The 17,653-nt window shown below is 50.4% G+C and overlaps 1 protein-coding gene across 1 annotated transcript in view; it reads left to right on the top strand.

Annotated features, from left to right (window-relative positions):
- The window catches only part of LOC144132312 (uncharacterized), a 41,380-nt gene extending 23,799 nt beyond the window's left edge, over window positions 1-17,581 (top strand). Inside the window, exons 5-7 of the mRNA XM_077664634.1 lie at window positions 8,835-8,998; window positions 9,637-9,747; window positions 17,471-17,581. Of these exons, the coding sequence (XP_077520760.1) occupies window positions 8,835-8,998; window positions 9,637-9,747; window positions 17,471-17,557 (362 nt within the window). The 3' untranslated portion in view covers window positions 17,558-17,581. The remainder of the gene's footprint in view (window positions 1-8,834; window positions 8,999-9,636; window positions 9,748-17,470) is intronic.
- The last annotated feature ends 72 nt before the right edge of the window (window positions 17,582-17,653 follow it).

Here is a 17,653-nt window from a genome sequence, read left to right as displayed (position 1 = left end):
TTTCTACAAAGTCATACGTACAAATGTGTACCACCTTTTTTCTGCAAAACCGTTGGTCGAAATTGCTTGAAAGTGATATTCGATTTCTAGTCATTCTGAGTACAAATTTAACATTTGTATGCATGTGAGACGTGCATCTAACTTGGGCCTTATAAGGGGTTTATTCAATCATTCACGTCTGTATGTTTATTCACTTGTTCTATGTGTACAAGCCACATGTGCTTCCCCTGTGGCAGCGCCCTTTGTGGCAAGTGGGAGGTCAGTGGAGCAGCTTCGCTTAATCTATTGTCTTTGGAAACACAGCTAAAGGAAGGAGCCCAATGAGGCCCTGCTACATTTCTGGTCGCAGCAGCGGTGCGAGGCGCAAGTAGAGTGCCTAAGCAAACAAAATACTACACACAGAGAAAGCGTGGGTTGTCGCCGCAGTCGGACTCATCACTATCGGCTGTGCTCGCCAAACGTGAGCCCTGTGGCATCTTCTGACAGCATGCAGCCTCAATTATACCGGCATCATTCAAGGGCTCCAATGTCTCCGCACTGCTGTCCACGTAACTCGAGGTACCAACAAAAACCACGACGGTGGCACCCGAAACACCGTGCTGCAATTCACTATAGATAAGCGTCAGGACGTGACATCAAGGAGATGCGGAGGCACTGGCGTCAGCAGTGACTTTTGTTGTGTTGGCAAAAGGTGGGGCCGTCCGCATTAGGTTTGCCGCGCTTGCGTGTTTTGGGGCAAAATTCACGGCGTGCAGATAAGTTGTGGCTCTGTTCGTTGAGCCGTAATGCACAAGAAAGGAAGCGGAATACGTTTCTACAAGTTATAGCAGTCAGACAGGCGCGAAAGCGACGGGCAGGGGCCAAGGAGCAGGGTAAGTTCGGCGACTGATTGGCTTTGCGGCTACCATTGCATTTCTGCTTTGGAATCTAATCATTTGGTTCGTGTCTCTGAGTCCACATTGTTGCTCCTCTGTTGGATGGCAAACAGCGCATGAATCAAGCAACGCTTGCAACTTTTTCTCATTCTATTGGGCTCTCAGCATAAGTTCATGCACAATAGTCGTGTGCTTGTAATCGTAAGTTGAACGCAAGGGGCTACTTTCAGATGCTGATCACTCGGGCAGCGTCCCGAGCATCACTTCACGTGCAAAATAAGGCAAAAAGCTGCTTCCAGACGCCTTCAACGTTCACAGCGTTTGAAGCAGCACCGGACTCAGGGCTGTGGCAGGCACGACGTGCGGTTTTTCTGTTTTCATTTTCACGACCTTCAACAAGTGCGTCGTTTCAACACTGGTCCTACGAAGCTAAGATCTCGGTAAATTCATGCAATGTTATTTCCCAAATTTTTTGAATTTTTCCACTGTAGGTCGATCAGAACCTGGCAAACACAGCAAATACTGCACCAAAATCCACTCTGATCAAGCGGAATGCGCACATAGGAGTGTATATTCTAAAATGAGAAGCAAAGCTTTTTGTTTATAGCTTGGCAGAGTGAGTGTAAACTCTGTTTGGAACTGGAGGTAAACGGCTGTGCATTCACTTGTGCAGCTCTCTGATCGCATTTGTCTTATTCAAAGCAGCTATATGACTTAAGTGTTCATTGATTGCCGCGGCCTCCGGAGTGAAGCGGCACGGCGAAAATAGGAAGCACATCACAATGTTCGTTATGTAAACAAGTTGCTTCGCGTCGTGCATCAAGTCGTCCCATATCTTGCACTAGCAATTGGATGTGCTGTATCGGCCCAGAGGTTGAGAATGTGGACGATTAGTTTCTCCCCATAAGTCGATCTTTCGCCCGCCGTTCCTTGTCTCTAAATAGGAGCGGAGGAGCACCCGATGCAGAGCTCCACCGACTAATTCCATCTGGCGAACAGCTTGAAATAGTGCGTAACTACTATCTGAGCATCAACAAAAATGTTTCTAACACAAGCGACGCGCACGGTTTGTAATATTGTAACAGTTGTTACACTGAAAAGGAACTGCAGCTGCTGAACGAGGGCACCAGAGAAAACGGACCTACACTTCAGCGTCGTCTACTTCTAGAGGCTGCGATCTCTTTCTTCTTCTACTTCCAATCCTCGTGCCACTGCCCCCTCTTCAGGAGCATCGCCCCGATGCGGTGTTACCGTCAGACCGAATAGCGGGGAGAAAAAGTGTTCAAGAGGTACACCACGAGTCTGACATCACGGAATATGACTACATGCAGCCGGAAAGTCACTCGGGGGGTCGCTCGTAGTACGGCTTCATTCGCACCACATGCACAACGTCGCTGCGCTTGCCGTTGTGCGATGAACGAGCTGGCGAGGCTGGTGCAACTTCGTACGTTACGTCGCTGAGGCGGCGGACAACAAGGTAAGGGACGAAGTAGCGGCGCAGTAACTTTTCGGACAGCCCGCGACGACGAACGGGCGTCCAAACCCACACATAGTCGCCTGGGTGGTAGGTAACGTAACGGCGTCCAAGGTTGTAGCGGTCAGCATCGATCTGCTGCTGACGGTGAATGCGGCGTCTGGCCAGTTGCCGTGCTTCTTCCGCGCGCTGAACATAGGTGGCGACGTCGACAACAAGTTCACTCTCACTGTCAGGGGGGTCCACGGGTAGCATAGCATCGAGGGGGGTGGTAACCTGTCGACCGAAGACTAATTCGAACGGAGTGAACTGCGTCGTCTCTTGCTGCGCGGTATTATACACGAATGTTGCGTATGGGAGAATTTCGTCCCATGTCTTGTGCTCGATATCAATATACATGGAAAGCATGTCGGTAAAGGTCCTGTTGAGGCGTTCTACCAAGCCATTTGTCTGCGGGTGGTAGGCTGTTGTACGTCTATGGCTGGTGTGCGTGAGCTTGAGTACAGCCTGAGTGAAGCGGGCCGTAAATGCAGCTCCACGGTCAGAAATGATAGCTGTAGGAGCGCCATGACGCAGGACGATGTTGTGGACGAAGAAGTCGGCGACTTCAGCAGCAGTACCGTTTGCAAGTGACGTGGTCTCAGCGTATCGGGTCAAATAATCTGTCGCGACCGCAATCCACCGGTTGCCTCTGGTCGACTTCGGAAAAGGGCCGAGGAGGTCTATGCCAATTTGCTGAAAAAAGGGGTCTTTGGTGGTGCTATGGGCTGCAGAAAGCCGGCTGGCTTCAGAGGAGGAGATTTGCGCCGTTGGCAATCCCGGCATGTTGTTACGTATCTACGCACGGATGGGAGTAAATTGGGCCAGTAATACTTAAGCCGAATCTTTGCCAGTGTGCGACTAACCCCCAAGTGGCCGGCGGAGGGTTCATCACGACAAGCGCTTAAGATTTCGGAGCGTAACTGGGATGGCACAACAAGCAGAAACGTCTCTTTGTTGCTGTCAAAGTTGCGCTTGTAGAGGACTTCACGCCGCAGAATGAAGGTCTGTAGTCCACGGCGAAACACACGAGGTACAGAGAATTCAAACCCTCCAGATACTTAACGAGTGGCGCCAACTCAGAATCTGCTCTTTGAAGCTGCGCCATACGGGAGATGCTAATGGCACAAAGAACAGGGCAATCTTCGGGGATGTCTTGCGTAGCCGGTTCCACGGGCGCTCGTGATAAACAGTCCGCGTCCTGGTGCTGCCGACCCGATTTATAGACGACCGTAACGTCGTACTCCTGTAAACGGAGGCTCCATCTGGCCAACCGGCCAGAAGGGTCTTGAATGCTGGCCAGCCAGCATAGCGAGTGATGATCGCTGACAACACGAAACGGTCGGCCGTAGATGTAAGGTCGAAACTTACTCAGAGCCCAGATGACGGCAAGGCACTCTTTTTCGGTCGTCGAATAGTTCCGTTCCGATCGAGAAAGTGTGCGGCTCGCGTAGGCGATTACTCGCTCTGCGCCGTCCTGCCAATGTACGGGGATCGCTCCGAGGCCGACATTGCTGGCGTCAGTGTGGACATCAGTCTCTGCATTCTCGTCAAAATGAGCTAGTATTGGTGGACTTTGAAGGCGGCAGCGGAGTTCCTCGAAGGCTGCGTCTTGGGCACTTCCCCATACGAAGGGTGTGTCATCTCGAGTCAAGGCAGTCAATGGCTCAGCTAGGCGAGAAAAATCTTTAACATAGCGGCGGTAATACGAACAGAGGCCCAAAAAACGTCGGAGGGCCTTCTTGTCGTGGGAAACTGGAGACGGCGGAAGTCTTGTCGGGGTCTGGAAGAACACCTTGTGCGCTGACATGTCCTAAAAAACGGAGCTCCTCGAAGGCGAAATGGCATTTCTCTGGCTTGATCGTTAGTTGTGCAGACTGAAGAGCTTGAAGGACAATGCGCAATCGCTGCAAGTGTTGTTCGAAGTTAGACAAAAAGATGACCACGTCGTCCAGGTACACAAGGCACGTCTGCCACTTCAAACCAGCTAAAACAGTGTCCATCATGCGTTGAAGTGTGGCCGGAGCGGAGAAAAGTCCAAACGGGAGCACCTTAAATTCGTACAGACCGTCGGGTGTCACGAAAGCCGTTTTCTCGCGGTCTCGCTCGTCCACCTCGATCTGCCAATATCCGCTTTTCAGATCTAAGGAAGAGAAGAACCTGGCGTCCCGGAGTCGGTCAAGGGCATCATCGATCCTCGGGAGTGGGTATACGTCCTTTTTGGTAACATTATTCAGTTTCCTGTAATCAACACAGAATCGCAACGTGTTGTCTTTCTTTTTCACCAGGACCACCGGCGACGCCCACGGACTTGTTGACGGCTGTATAACGTCGTCTGCAAGCATTTCATCGACTTGCGTCCTAATAGCTTCGCGCTCTTTAGGCGAAACGCGGTATGGAATCTGACAAACTGGTGGCGTGGCCGAATCGGTGACAATGCGATGCTTGGCTACCGGCGTACGTCCGACCTTGGAGCTCGCCGCGAAGCAATCTTTAAAATCAAGTAGCAGCGACGACAGAAGGTTCTTCTGATGAGGTGACAACTCCGGGTTGATTTTAACCTTCTGAAGGGCGTTACTTGGTGCGGCATCGTCGTGAAGATTCACCTGTACGGGGCACAGATTCGGCAACCTATCCACGTCGTCGAGGAAGGCGATGGCCGTTCCCTTGGCGAGGGGCTGAATTTCGTTCGTGAAATTCGTCAGAAAAACTGTCGCACAGCCGTCATTCAGTTCAACAAGACCGCGCGCGATAGCCACACCCTTCTCGAGCAACAGCGAAGGGTGACTGTCCGCAATACCTTCGTAGTCGTGAAACGAGTCGTTCCTCACTAACACCAGCAGACTGGACCATGGTGGCAACATTACGTCGTCTTCGACTATACGCAGAGCGTTGACTCCTGGGCCTTCTGTGTTACTGTGCGCCACGGCTTGCTTCGTTGAAAATGTGACTCGTGCCTCGTGTAGATCGATCCCAGCACCGTTTGCCTGTAGAAAGTCGAGGCCCAGGATTAAATCTCTCGAACACTCGCTCAACACGACGAATTCACCCACGTAGACGAAACCGCGGATGCCGACTCGGGCTGTGCACCTTCCGGCCGGGCTAATGAGGTGACCTCCAGCCGTGCGAATGCTAGAGCCCAACCATGGTGTAAAAACTTTGCTCAACTCCTGGGCAAGGGTGTGGCTCATCACGGAATAGTCAGCCCCAGTATCAAGTAAAGCGATGGTGTCAGTTCCGTCAATCGTCACACGCAAATCGGAAGTAGCGCGTCGGATGCTGTCGCTACCCTGCCCCGGTGAGGAATCAGAGTATCGGTATATCGGCGGCGGAGGATCTTCAGTTTTCCCGACAGCGGGGCCTTGCCTCCGGAGACCGCTGGAATTAGTTTTCCCGGCGTGGACTGGGAGAACGCCGCTCAGGGTAGCCGGCGTCTCGGCGAGGGCTTGGAGAACGGTAACGCAGCGGAGATGACGACCTAGGATCGTAGCGACCGTATGTCCCAGGCCTCTGACGGGCCGACAGATGAGCTTCAATTTCGAATGGTCGTTCGCCATTCCGGGGGCAAGGGTCGTCGGGCGCGAAACCACGCAGACCCACTCGGCGGTACGGGCAGGCCCTGTAAAGATGTCCCGCCTCACCACAGTGGTAGCAAAGGGGCCGCCGGTCCGGTGCACGCCACACTTCACACTTCCGTGGCCGCTGATAAGCTGGTCGAGCAGGCACACGGGAAAGACCAGACTGCTGCGCTGCGTGAGTCGCGGTATTCACGTCGTAGCCTGGCGTTGGGGCCCGGCAGAAGACAGATGCATAGGTTGGTCTGACCTCAGTCTGTCTTGGGATCTCAGGCAGTTGATGCTGCTGTGCTACTAGGCGCACCTCGTCCCGGACGACTTCAGACAGCGATGTAACAGACGGCGCGCTGGGAGGCAGCTGGAGGGCTTGTAATTCCTCCCTGACGATCGACCTGATTAGGTCCCGTAAAACGGCCACATCACTCCCTAGCGGCATCGAAGAAACAGCGGGCCCAAGCGTGCTTACATTCCGATTGTATTGCCGGGCTCGTTGCAGGAGCGTCGTCTCCATGGTAGTCGCTTCCGTGAGGAATTCGGCAACAGTACGCGGTGGACTGCGCACAAGACCGGCGAACTGTCCCTGCTTGACCCCGCGCATGAGGTGGCGAAGCTTCGTCTCCTCCGCCATGGATGGGTCAGCACGCTTGAAGAGGCGCGTCATGTCCTCTACATACATGCGGACGCTTTCGTTAGTCCGCTGGTTACGGGAGCGAAGCGCAGCTTCAGCTTTCTCCCGGCGGTCTGCGTTGGGGAATGCAGCTATGAGATTTTGGCGAAATGTCTCCCAGGTGGACAGGTTGCTCTCGTGGTTCTCGTACCATGTCCTAGCGGAGTCCTCGAGCGCAAAATACACATTATGGAGCTTACGGTCGTCGCTCCAACCGTTGTAGCGGGCGATCCGCTCGAAGGTGTCCAGCCAGTCTTCCGCATCTTCGTACACGTCGCCGTGAAAAGATGGCGGTGTTCGCGGCGTGTGGTAGAGCATGGGCGCCGGGAACCTACTGTCTGTGGCCATTTCCGGTGGGACCGTCGGTCGAGGCTGCGTCTTCCTCGTCGGGTTGGCAAGAGGCCCGAACTCAGGTGTCTCACCGCGGAGGCGCCGGCTTGGGCGCTGATGGACCGGTGTGAGTGCCGTCTTTATCTCGTAGGCGTACGCAGGTCGGGAAGCGTACCCCGCACTGCTCCACCAGATGTGTAACAGTTGTTACACTGAAAAGGAACTGCAGCGGCTGAACGAGGGCACCAGAGAAAACGGACCTACACTTCAGCGTCGTCCACTTCTAGAGGCTGCGATCTCTTTCTTCTTCTACTTCCAATCCTCGTGTCAATATTAGCATATGCAAGTTGGCTTCGAAGGCAGCGTCACTTGGCACAGTGTAGGAATCTGCATTTTTGCGTACACCCGCGACGCTTGTCTATAGAAGTACTGTGTTGTGTACACCACATGACCAGCGACCGCAGCACAATGAAAACCTAGAACGGCTTGCGCCGAAGCATTGATGGTGCAAGCGAGTGTTGCAGCGAAAACCTGCTTCAGCATGGGCCAGAGCACGGGCTGCACCAGCCTTGTGCGCTCGGCTTTTTTCCCCCATTGTTTTAGGTCTCTAGTGAATTTGCAGCGCGTTGTACTTGCAATGGGTCAACTTCTTTCTACAAGGAGCAGTGTCAGCCAGGGGCTTCTACTACGAATTAATCGAAGCAATGCCGGTTCGAATTATCGGGAGTTTTCCCCCATTGAAATACACAGGGCTGTGCCGGGACCCGGGTGTCAGTTCGAATTAACAGAGTTAGAAGTAATGTGCTTCTACTGTAGTCAGTTTGCCTGTGATGATTGAGTGGTACTCGTTTATAAATAACGACAGATTGAGCGAGTTAGTTTTGCATAGTTGCCATATGAATATGTGTAAGGTGCGCACTTTTTTCTGGATTTGAGGGCGAATTTTCGGGGTGTGTCCTATTCAGTCGTCACTCGCAGAGCTAGTGGTGTGCTCTTGTGGATGCTCATCCCACTAGAAGTTTCTCAGCATGTCTGCTGTCAACGCGCAGCCGTTGTTCCGCGCTTCCATCACTTAGCAGAGCAGCTCTTCTTCCAGTTCGGGAAACTTGCACGGCTGGCCTCGGAAAGCGCGCTTTTTGCAGCTTGTGTTCCTCAATGAATCTTTTTGGTTGCAGCATCGTCGGGCGCAGTGCTGGGCCATGTCGAATTTCCTGCCGGCCGCACGCTTGTCGTGTTCGACAGCAAATTCCCTGCGGTGTAGTTATTAGTGCTTGCCCATCGTGCTAAAACAGTTATGCTCGGTGGCGGCATGCGAAAGCCATATCTATGGTGAACTAACACGCAACCACAACTTCCGTTCCTTTGACAGCCACAAAAGGCCGGATCTGGTGATACTGATGCCGATATGGATAGCGGGAGCTTGCTTCGGCTGAAAAAGTTGATGACGCGGCCTCAGGTGCTATCCGTGGGCGGCACCTGGAAGCTCCTGTGCGTATGCATCGCCTCCGCGATAAAGCGAACCATTCCTCGCAGCCGGAGCTGATTGCGGAGGCCACAGCGCATGCATTTCGAAGGCTATTCCCACGTAGGTTGTGGAAAGTTTGAGTGCGGCCCTTACATGGACCTTTTTAATATTTCCTCCTGGAAAACAAGGTGCTGCCCATACACGGGTGCGGCCTTTACAGGTGTTTATACAGGGTCACAGGACAGAGAAGAAAAGGCCACAAAATGCCCTATGTGTAATTCTGTCCTGTGTCGATAGCCCGGTTTTATTAGTTTGTTTATAAAGTTCTTCCCTCAGTCAGGAGGGCATGCTGCATTTTCTCTTGGACTTTCTGCTGTGCTTAATGTGTTCCCATTTCTCCCTCGGGCAGACGAGTCATTGGACGACACACTGGTGGCCAACGGCAGTGAAGCATCGCAGAGCCATCACTCAGTCAGTGTGGAACCCGTTTCGAGCAGCTCTGCAACTATGACTCCCGAGAAGGCCACTGAGGATCGAAGCCTGTCTGATGGACCTGCTGAGCCTGACCTGCCGGTGAGAGGCTACAAAGCAATTGCCAAGCACTCGTTCGCTATAATGGCCGACTTGGTGGCCCAGTGGTGATGGTGCTGGGCTGCTGACTTGAAAGAAGCAGGTTCGATCCCGGCCGTTGCAGATGCATTTCAATGGAGGCGAGAATGCTAGAGGCCCGTGTACTGTTGATGTCGGTGCACATTAAGCAACCGTAGGTGATCGGAATTGTGCGGAGCCGTTGACAATGGCATCTCTCATAGCCTGAGTCGCTCTGGGACATTGAACACCATAAAACAATGTTCGCTTTAATGAGGTACAATTGTAGGATATCACAGAGAAAAAATATAATTGCAACAGTGCACCATGCTCCACGGTATTCCTGTATTACTCGGCTAAACAACCTCATTATCTGTAAATAAAAACAGCCTTTTAATGCCTCACGCTTTCATATATGTCACACGCATGAAAAATCTAGCACAGATTGCGTCTTGCGATGAGCTTTTTACTTGTGTAACAAGGAAACTTCAAGAATAGACTGTTTCCTTGTGGCTGAATAGGCAATCTAGGAAGAGTGGTGCAGCATTACGTGGAAAAACTGTGGCTGCAGGGTGCGGAGAAAGTGCTGTGCACCCACTGACTGCTTTTGTGGATCCGCACAGGAAGCCCTGGTGCGTCGGCTGGAGGACAGGATCATTGATCGGACCCGCCACCTGGACGACCACCTACGACACATGCACACTGAGCTGAGCCTCATGCAACGCACGTTCATGGTGGGTGCCCCCTGCCTCTTCAACCCTGGCCGTGCCTGCCAGATTGAATGTGGAGGGGTCTGTCTCGGTCCATGCTTGTGCGAAACGAGCGGCTACATATCATATCTTCACACTTTTTTACTTAGCAGTGAAGAACTTGCCATATTCTTGAATTTCGGTCGACAGTGGACCGCCAGCGCCTTTCGTGACGAGGACTAGCGAGTACGCAAGATTTGTGTTTGCGATTTCGGCGATTGCGGAGAGCGAATTCGCAAATTTTAGCGCCTGCAAATAGCTGTCGAGCGTAGTTTTTGCTACAGTGCCCTCAAAGCGACGACTGCCTACATCGCAGGACGCGAGTACAATAACGGGGAAGTGCCGATATATGTGGCCCGGTCTGCATAGCATGTGCAGAAGGCAGCCGGCAGCAGCCGTCGGCTTCGACTGTGGACTACAAATCTGGTTGTTTTCATTAATTCAAAAAATGTCTGAACGTACTCTTATCCAAAGTGATCTAAAATTAAATTTTGGGGACGTAAGAGAAAGCAGATACAATTAGCGGGAAGCTCTAGTATCCTACACGAAGCGTTTCCCAAGCAGGCGATATAGCATCATCGACGCTTATTGCAGTGTTATCATGGTGTGCAAATGAGTAAAAGTGCAATTTGTGAGCAAGAGTACGTAATATTCAAGATAATGATAGCCCACCTGGCGTTTTATGCCACGCAAACGAGCAGTACTGTTTGCGCACAGCCATGTAAACTACCTCAGCGCGGGGCTGCAGTTGTCGTAATCGTCGCACTGCTTGGGCACAATGCGCACGCACAGCATAATGCTAAATGCTGTACGTTTATTTTCAAGCACTCATTTAGACGGCGGCGACTATTCATCGGTGTGGGCAGTGAAAGCATTCGAGTCGCGTAGGGTTTTGCAAGCGGCTTGGTTCCTGCAAAAGGGTTCTCGAAGGAAATGTATGTTCGACTTACAAACGCGTACATGCAGTGGGGAAGTAGTCGCACTCGGCACTTTTCTCGGCTCCTTTCGTGCCTCAAGGTTACTGTAGTGCCACCTTTTCGTATTTTGAATTTATTTATCGAGCCGATTAATAGCGGACAAGTAGATAAACAAAACGCCGCGGCTTTCACGGTGCATATCGGCGAAGGCATGCACGGCACGTGCCGCTTTTCACATACGGGAGCACTTGACTGCTCAAAAAAGACCACACTCATAACATACGAACAGCATGTTTCTAAGCGTAAATAATAAAGCAGGGGTCCATCGATTTCTGTTTTTTCAACAATCAGAAAACGGGCGCCACGAGCAAGTCCGCTTTCCCAAGGATCACTCAGCTCGAAGTTGAAGGCTTCCCAGAAGAGAACACGGAAAATGCAGTTTATTGTTTGATGATGTCAGGAAGGCGCGAAAACAACAAGGACCAACGAGGCACACGAACACAACAGGACAGGCGCCAAGAAGCTTTGTACCAACTATCCAAAGGACTTCTTGAGCATTTTCTTTCGCTAGGCTAAAATAAAAAAAAACTTTTCTAGCGACCGCTGTCTACGGTGTGCATGCAAGCACCTCAACAGCTCGTAGCAGACGACTCCTGGCGTGTATGCGCTCGTGACGTCAGCGATCAGAAGTTGCCAGACCAGCAAGCAGTTCGCAGAAGAAACGAAAAAATTCGTTTTAAAGATATTTACCACACAGAATCAACTGAAAATTCGGGGATTGTAATTTAACCTGTTGGGAATTAATGGCGATAAGCAGGGTATGCTTGAAAATAGGCTGTCATGGCCCCTTTAAAGGGTCCCTGAAAAAGGTTTTTGAGGTTGCCTAAAATATGCTTGCATTACCGTATTTACTCGCATAATAGACACTTTTAGTAAAGCGTACGCATACATACGCAAAGGCATAGCGAATGCTATAAAAATTGCGTCCTCCGTACAGCGCATGCGCTAAACGCTATTCCAAATCGAGGTTTAACGTATGTGTGCGTTACGGACGCTGTTTTTCGAATTTAGCGTGCGTGCTCTTCCTTATGCTAGGAAAAATGGCGTTGTCAAGAAGGCGGCGCCCACGTCACCCGCTTCGGAGAGCATAACGAATGCGGGATAAACTTGCCCAATTTTCGAATATATAACGATTCCGTAGTTCTTTACCTTAACAAGACACTGCCGACAGTGGATTGCGTTGATTTGGATTTTTACTCCAAAGTAGCCTTGCCAAATGTAGTTGTTTCGGCAGTAGGCAAAAGGGCCCGAAAGAACTCAACATGACGTTGTCAAGAAACTTGCTTGGTTCAGTTACCTAAAAGAATTTGGGCCCTGGCTCGACTTAACTGGCCATGTAACTGGCTATCTACGTGACACAACTTGGACAGCCTTGGCTAAATGCGGGAAATGTGTCACAAAATATTTTCACCTTTTAACACCAGATGGCGCCACTGCTGCCTGCGCTCCCGTTGCATTCAGGATGGCACACAATAAACTAAAAGTGCTATGCGATTTCCAGACTTCTTACAATAGCTATCACGGTCCTAGACGAAAGTTGAGTAAGGCTTACCTATAATAAACACACACATTACATAGGCATCACGTGAACTGCGCGTTGCCCTTTTATTTTTCTCATTCAATAATTACTCTATTCAGAGTCTGAATCGTCACTGTCACTGCTGCATGATTCATTGTCGGAAATGGCAGTGTCGTCGCTGGGCATCTTCGCAGTCCCACAGAAAGTCATCTTCTGTTCCATCCAGCATGTTGGATGTGCCGGTCTTCTTAAAGCCCTTGGCCACTACCTTGTCAGGGATGTCACTCCATGCTTTGACAATCCATGAGCAAAGCAGCTCCACGGACGGTCTTCTGATTTTGCTGCTTGACGTCAAATCATGTTGGCGCATCGCCATCCACTCTGCTTAGAGTCTTCGAACATTTTCCTTGAACGGTTTGTTCAGGAACATGTCGAGAGGCTGTAGCAGCGACTTCAGACCTCCCGGGATCACTGCAATGTCCGTGCATAGCTCTTTAAGCTTACCACGGGCGCTATCCACAAGATGGCCTCTGAAGCTGTCCAAAACAAGAAGCGAGGGAAGCAGAAGCGTTGCTGGCCTTCGTCCCCAAACAGTTGTTATCCAGTCGAGCAGCAGTTGTGCAGTCATCCACCCTTTCATATAAGTGCGGATATGGGCTCTGTGGGGACCGTTTCCCTTCGGAACAGTCTTCCATTTAAATATACCATATAAACGCGCATAAGGGCCGTAGTTTTTTCATAATCGAAGGCTAATTTTCGGATTTTCGGGGTGCGGCACATTAATGCGATGTTCGAAAAAAAAATTTATAGCAAAAACACACATATCGGGGGATGAGCGGCATTAATTCTACGTTCAGTCGTCACTCGCGGAATCTTCAGACTCAGAGCTGGTGCTGTGCTCGGGTGCATGCTGATCCCACAACAAGTCACGCAGCATGTCCGTTGTCGATGTGTAGCCGTTGTTCCACGCTTCCGCCACATAGCAGAACAGCTCTTCTTCCTTGATGTTGGTAATTCATTGCACACTGCAAGCATAGTGTGGGAAGAACGAAGACGAGACGGCACAAGCGCTAAGCCGTCTTGTCTTCGTCCCTCCCGCGCTATGCTTCCCGTGTCATCTTCCATTTTGGAAGACTTGCGCGGCTTGCCTCGGAAAGCGCGGTTTTTGCAGTTGTGTTCCTCAATGCATCCTTTTGGTTGCACCATCGTCGGATGCACTTCTCGGCCACGTCGAACTTCCTGACCGCCACACGCTTGCTGTGTTCGACAGCAAATTCCCTGTGGTGTAGCTATTAAAGTGCTTGCCCATCGTGCTAAAACAGTTATGCTCGGTGGCGGCATGCGAAAGCCACATCTACCTATCCAACTACGGTGAACTTACACGCTACCACAACCCCTGTACCTTTGACGGCTGCGAAAAGCTGGAGCTGGCGATACTAATGCCGATAGCGGGAGCTCGCGGCGGAGGAAAATGTTGACGATGTTGATGAGCCTCGGCCTCGCGCGTCATTTGTGGGTGGCAGCTGGAAGCTCCTGTGCACGTGCACGGTCGGGCTCAAGGAGCGGCGGCGGCGGCGTGCGCGCGCTTCTCTCCAGACTGGCTCGGTGTGTGCGTGGCCTCTGCGATCAAGTGCACCCTTGCTCATAGCCGGAGCTGATCGTGGAGGCCACAGCGTGTACATTTCGAAGGCTATTGCCTCATGGGTCGTGCAAAGTTTGGGTACAGCCCTTACGCGTGTTTATGTTTATACGGCAGCATATGGTGGCAGCTTCTGCCCAGCGGCCATCACAGCAAGCATGACTGTTCATCACTGGTTTTCTGCACCAGATGTCTTCACGAGAACACTCCAAGCGCCCTTCTCATTGACCGTTGTTTCAGAACATGTCGCAGGTCAACGGAGCTCGATCGGCGTTCCATATTAGTGAGAAGAGGTAGCCAATCTTTTCGCGGATTTTGGTGACTAAACGACGAAAGTCGATGTCCTTGTTTTCGTACGCGGATGGGAGCCGCTGGCACAGTGACGTTCGCCGCTTCAGTGAAAGTCCATTTCGACGCATGAAGCGAGTCGTCCAACTGTAGCTAGCGCGGAAGTCTTTTGCGGCGTTTCCCAGCTTCCTGGCAGTTGTGTTTACCTTTGTATCATTTCTAATAATACTGCACAACCATCTTTGCGTAGGTCCCTCGTGTATTCAATGACCGCCTCCTCAACGTGACAGACTGGCCCGTTTTGGGTCTGCGGAAAGCCCAGCGAGTCCTGTTAGTAGTCATTAGCTTCTCAGGATGCATTTTACAATAGCATATTCGGATTTCGTCAAAGCCGAAATGCCTGCCGCAGCACAGTTGCCATGCTCCAGCTCATAATCAACAGCCTTGAGCTTGGACGCGGCCATGAAACTCGTGATCTCCCCATGGTGAAATGCCACTGATACTCCCACAAGACCATAACACACACCGCTGACTTGCAAATGGCGAACACTTGTTTTTATCAAGAATCATGGGAACTCGTCGAAATGCGTTTGCTGCGGGATGACTTCAGGTCACCCAACAGGCGGCTGCCGCTGTAACAGTGCGGGACATCAAAAATGGCGGCTGACAGAGCAACTCTAATGACGCATTCAACAGATGGCAAGCATGATGATCAGCAGCTATACTTGGCACACGACAAATCGCAGTGGCAAGATTGGGGTACGATCTTTCATGATCTTGATCACGAGATCATGAACATGATCATGAGAGATGCTTCATCCATGCCGCGATGGGCCAAAGTCGACACAGCCATTTAATGATTCATTTCAATCTTAAGCGCATTGGTTCAAATTTGTATTATGATGTTGCAATCACTGCCATGCGTCGGCGCGCGTCTTCACTCAATGTTGCGCATACTGCTTGCTGGGTTGTTCCAGACTCCTTAAGGGGGAATACGATCCTGAACAGTCAACTTTTGAACTACTGCCCCAAACCCGATAAAGTTTACAGGGATGGTGTACCTGCTTCCCGTTGCACTATTTAAAATATCAGCTTCCTTGCTCAAATTGAAAAAAAGTTATAACTGTCATATTGAGTAATCAGGTATGTCAACTTCGGAAAACTATCAGTTGAAAAATAAGTGATATACTAATATTTTAAGATTAGATATCTTCTAGATGGTTTATAGTGCAGGATAAGGCAATTCGCGCGTTTCAGTAAAGAAACCAAGAACTACGTGTCAGTCAAGAAAATTTCAGTCAAGAAACCACTTCAAAGCAGCTTTTGGAGATGCAGTTTGGAAATAATAGTTTTCCTAACAGTTTTGTTTTCCGAAAAAGTGCAAACTGTGAAAAATGAGTTCAAAGATTGAAGAACATGCGATTTATTTTGGGATAAAAAAAGTTATGAAGAACATGCGATTTATTTTGGGATAAAAAAAGTTAATCAAGGTGCCCTCCTCCATAGGTCGGGCCCTCCTCTTCAACACGACACTGCTCTGTGGCAAATGGTTCAAGCCTTGTTTTCTGCTCGTCAAATACTTTGATGGGTTGCTCGCTGGATGTGCTTCATCGTCTGGACTCCTTGTTCTAGTTCCAGCTTGTCCAACGCTCGTGTTGATGCCATGTGCACCCTCATTAAATTCTAGTACAGCGAAGGCTGCTGTAATCTCCACGGTTCTTAGTGATGCGAATTCGCTCTTCAGCTGATGAACCATCACCGGAGGTTGAAGGGTTCGCTTCAGTCGCCGTTGGCAGGCTTAAGCCTGGCGAATGCAAAAGCATACGCTCACTTGCTGGCGGTTGCCCAGTAGTGCGTAGGCATCGCTGCTTCGTGATGCGTTCTCGCTTCCCGAAGCTTCTCCGTATTGAAGCCTTCGGTGCGAGCATCTTCCGGTCACACCACCGGCCACCCGCTGTTCGCATTAAACTCACACAAGGCAGAAAATGTGACAGATAGCAAGCGTCGAACACGACCAGAGCGGGAGCGAATTCGAATGGCGCAAAAACAGCGTTGGGTGGTTGCGTGGTATATTTCCGCCAATATGAGGTCCTATTTCGGTTTGCCAGCCACTCTGCAGTTGCTGCGGCCCGAAATATGCCATATGCCTTTCTTTTTTAGTTTTTCGTTAGCAGCCTTGCTCATTCTTGATGGAAGGTCTTCCGTGACTAAAAAGCACGAAAAACAATCTTTTCAACATGGGCATTCACTTCTCGTTCGGTTTTTTGCCCGCACTGCGGCCGCTTCTTGAGAAGAGCATTCATAGACTCCTTCAACGGCCTACCACCGCCTCATGAAGAATTAATTTTCTTCGGCTCAGATAACAACAAAAATTTGTGAGAATATTCTTCATTAAACAAGCAATCTAAAACAACTCAAACTTAAAAACCGCATATTTTTCCGAAAATCAATATTTTAGCCCCGCATCCACACTTAAGCCTTCATTCACCAAGTGTGCCGACTATTTTATGACTTTCGTTCCCGCTTCTTCGCCGTTTTACCTTTACCTTCAAATCCTAGCTGTGGCTGTTCGTGCGCGCTTCCTTTGTTTGTTTTATTTACAACACGAGCACTACGAGGAGAAGGTGTGTGGCTCCCCGCCTTTCGTGTTCGCCTCGTGTACCTCCTGACTGCAGAAACTGAGTCTTCCACGGGAACCTTGGCCTTAAGAACTAGCGCTCTAAAACGGAAATCCATAACGGGCTGCAGATACTGGAATTGTTAGCCTGGAGTACTGTTCGGGGCCCCACCCTCGTCCTCAGACCATGCACCTTGCCCTCCTTCGTCCTCACCTCATCATGTCTTCCCTATCTCGAACTCACCTCATGTCTTCCCACCTTCGCCCTCACTTCGTCTTGTCTCCCTCACCCTCACGAATTTCCATGCGCCAATCCTTCCTCACCTCAGCAACTCAGATCCTCATGAGCTGAGGGTGAGGACGCCTTCATAATGGCTCGCGGTCGTGAGAATGCCCACCTCTGGCTACAGGGGTATTCGTACGTTTATGTTAATGCAGTTACATCAAACCGTGGCAGCAGCACTGCTTGAGCTAATGGCCTTGCTCTTCAGGAAAATGGTGCCGCTTGTTTAGGCCGTATGCACTTGTCTTACTCTAAACAATTATCTGAGGAGTTCTTTTTCAGTTGTCATGTGTGCATTAATGCTTAAATATGACCCTTTGAAAGAGTTTGATGCTGCGCAGTACCTTCAGTAATCATATTGTCTTTCTGTTCATACTTTTTGCAGGGGGAAATGCAGGCCATGCTGCAGGAAGTTTTCGATGAGGTTCTTGAGCTGCGAACCGTCATCGATGAGATGCGGGAACCCATCTAGCTTGCATCACACCTTGTATATAGCCAGATGAATCTGTACTAATTTTGTGTTTTCATAAAATTTTGTGTTTTGGTGAATCTTTAGTATATATGTACT

This window comes from Amblyomma americanum, chromosome 1 (assembly GCF_052857255.1).
Source record: "Amblyomma americanum isolate KBUSLIRL-KWMA chromosome 1, ASM5285725v1, whole genome shotgun sequence".
Classification (NCBI taxonomy): domain Eukaryota; kingdom Metazoa; phylum Arthropoda; class Arachnida; order Ixodida; family Ixodidae; genus Amblyomma; species Amblyomma americanum.
Note: the sequence above shows the minus strand (reverse complement) of the source record. Positions and strands in the feature narration are given on the sequence as shown.